The sequence below is a fragment of the Diabrotica undecimpunctata genome, chromosome 6 (genome assembly GCF_040954645.1).
Source record: "Diabrotica undecimpunctata isolate CICGRU chromosome 6, icDiaUnde3, whole genome shotgun sequence".
Classification (NCBI taxonomy): Eukaryota; Metazoa; Arthropoda; class Insecta; order Coleoptera; family Chrysomelidae; genus Diabrotica; species Diabrotica undecimpunctata.
In genome coordinates this window covers 75,514,199-75,517,446 of record NC_092808.1, presented here as the reverse complement: position 1 = coordinate 75,517,446, position 3,248 = coordinate 75,514,199, and the positions used below count along the sequence as shown (strand labels likewise).

The 3,248-nt window shown below is 28.8% G+C and overlaps 1 protein-coding gene across 1 annotated transcript; it reads left to right on the top strand.

Annotated features, from left to right (window-relative positions):
• The first annotated feature begins 204 nt into the window (after positions 1–204).
• Positions 205–2,988, top strand: LOC140442690 (uncharacterized). The gene is made up of 5 exons (XM_072533678.1): positions 205–515; positions 614–715; positions 824–967; positions 1,049–1,274; positions 1,962–2,988. Exons 2-5 carry the CDS (start codon positions 636–638, stop codon positions 2,142–2,144), a joined length of 633 nt encoding a protein of 210 aa, XP_072389779.1. The 5' UTR covers positions 205–515; positions 614–635; the 3' UTR covers positions 2,145–2,988.
• The last annotated feature ends 260 nt before the right edge of the window (positions 2,989–3,248 follow it).

Genomic DNA, 3,248 nt, shown 5'->3' with positions numbered 1-3,248 from the left:
AGAAAAAAAACCAGCACAAGTATACATGTAGAATAACCTAAAACAAACAAAGGAAGAATATAAGTGTAGGTAGACACTGATTGCTGAAGCAAGACAAGCAGTGTCTACCCTCGAAGTAAACTGGGTAAATTGTCTAGAACATAGCCCAAAAAAAGAATAAGAAGAAGAAGAAGAAATATTAGGTTATGTGGTGATAGCCAGTGGAGGCGTTATAGTTGTTATTTATTTAATAAATAAATAAATTATTATGCATTATACTGAATACTAACAATTTCCATTAAATTTTTTGTTTTTTTTTTATTAAAATCATTGCATAGAATTTTTCTTACTAATTTTTTTTTCATAGATTTCCTTTTGGGGAAAAAAAAAGAAATTTGGATAAACATATTACAATTAAATAAGAACAAGCTTTCCAGATGGTCACGTATTTGTTGTGATCATTTTGATCCAAATGATCTTATCACGAAATCTGGCTTTGTTCGTCTAAAAGAAAATACAAAACCATTAGCTATAAGGTGGGTGATACTTTTATTAAATTTTTACATTGGTATTTAATATTTATATAAATTTTCTGTTTATTGTTTCTTCTATATTGTTTTCTCTTTGCATACAGGTCTTCTAAAGATGTTAAAGAGATGGTAGGAACTAAAGCTTGTCCTAGTCCATCAGACAGCCACAATTTAAATTTCGAAATTAGAGAATTTCTTACTGGAAGGTATGTAATAATTCTAAACCAACTGTATACAGGTTAATCATATTTTAAGCTTATTCAAATTTATATTTGCAATGTGTTACATTCAAAGTGTATTAAATATTTTTTCAGACAAATATCCAGCAGTTCAACAACACAAACTGCTAGCAGTGAACGAACTTTGTCTGCCTCAGAAACTGATGAATTCTTGGGCAAGGAAAATATCGAAGGGCATGCTGCAGATAGAGAATTAGTAGCTAAAAAAATTAACAAGAGGTAAAATTCATTTAATTTTTCGTTTGCATTATTATATCCTTGAATAAGCATTTTTTCTTTCATTAATCATTTTATTTTTAGGAAGCATTATGTGGGGGATTTTTCCATGTCGGACTTGGACTGCTCAAGAAAAAGAAAAAGGTACATGGAATCAGTAGACATGTATATAACAAAAAAAAATACACAAATTGACACACTAAGAAAATCTACCAAAAGATGGAAACAACGAGCAACAACATTAAACGCATTGGTGAAATCATTAAAAGAAAAACTGTATGTTACAGAAAATGCTGAATCTGTGTTGTTGGTAAGTTTTCTTTCACATATTCCATAAAGAACAAAATTAAATTAAAAAATTAATGGAAAACTCCCAGTAGTTGGCTGTATACCATTGTTTAAAAAACTTATACAGAAGCAAAACACTTCACATTTGTATGTAGGTATAAAACATTTAATTTAAAACATTTTTAAAAAGTGTCATCAAAATTTACATAGGTGCATAATGTGACGTTTTCAATCTCGTTCAGATCATCCTCAGTGCCTTCTTTTGTAATTGAAGCTAACACTGTGAAGATATACTTTTTCTTAAATTATATTTCCTGTCACCTCAGCCAGTTGGTATTTGTTGTTTTAACTGACAAGAATCACATGTTCAAGTCGAGCAAAGAAACATGTTGCTCTTTAAGTATTAAATCTTTATCCAATGTCATCGACATATGGTCACATTAGAATTTAAATTTTAAAACATGTAAAACCATATATTGATGTCACAGCTATTTTTTTAGTGTTTTCAATTACAAAAGCAGGCACTGAGGATGATCTGAATGAGATCGGTAATGCACCTGTGTCAATTTTGATACAAAACTTTTTAAAAAAGTTTTAAATTAAATGTTTTATACCTACATACAAATGTGAAGTGTTTTATTTCTGTATAAAATTAAATTATTATTATATTTTATTTTTATAATTATTTTTTTATTTTTTCTTGTTTTAGGCCTCTTTACCAGAATCAGCCAAAGCATTGTTTCAACGATTTTTAAAGAGTGCCAAATGTGCCAAATATTCTCCAGAATTAAGGTCATCTGCACTGACTTTAAATTTTTATTCAGCAAAAGCCTATGATTTTGTAAGAAGAGCTTTTAATAATTCATTACCACACCCATCAACCATAACATAATGGTACCAAACTGTTGATGGTGCACCTGGATTTTCCAAAGAAGCTTTAAATGCTTTGAAAAACAAAGTTGAAGAAGCAGGGAAGCAAAATAAAACATTTGTGTGTAATTTAGTGCTGGATGAAATGTCTATTCGTAAGCAAGTGGAATGGGATGGAAAAAAATTTACTGGCTATGTAGATTTTGGTACAGATATAGAATCTGATAATGTACCAGAAGCAAAAGAGGCACTGGTGTTTATGTTAGTAGCCTTAAATGACAATTTTAAAGTGCCAGTTGCATATTTTTTAATTGACAGTTTTTGTGGATTAGAAAAAGCATCCTTAATAAATCTTTGTTTAAATTTTATTTATGATTCAGGCATAAAAGTCTATTCATTAACTTTTGATGGTGCTACCAACAATTTATCAATGGCCAATGCTTTAGGTGCTAAAATATCTGCAACAAATATTGAGCCTTTTTTTCTACATCCAATAACTAAGGAGAAAGTTTTTATATTTTTAGATGCGTGCCACATGATTAAGTTGGTTCGTAATTGTATGGGTACATTTGTTGTGAGTAACGTAAAAAATGAAAAAATTGAATGGCAGTATTTAAAAAATGACTTGCAATATGATGAAAAATTACCTTCTGCCAATAAATTGAGGTATCTGCATTTGAGATGGGGACAGGAAAAGATGAGGGTAAACTTAGCTGTTCAAACCCTAAGTAAAAGTGTGGCAGACGCTTTGACATATTGCAACAAAGAAAAAAACTTTAATCAATTTAAAAATTCAGAAGCTACTTCGGAATTTATCATGATTTTTAATAATTTGTTTGATATATTTAATAGTATGACATATTATTCTAAATACTCGTTTAAAAATTCTTTAAATATTAATAATGAGAAATAAACTTTTGAATATTTAAAAATGGCTGAGAGGTATATATGTGATTTAAAATTAAATGATATAAATATCATATCTTCACAAAGAAAAGTGGGTTTTTTGGGTTTCATTTCAAATATCGCAAGTTTGAAAGGATTATTTAATCTTTTGGTTAAAGAAAAAAAATATTTAAAATATTTACTTTCTTACAAACTGTCGCAAGACCATTTAGAATTATTT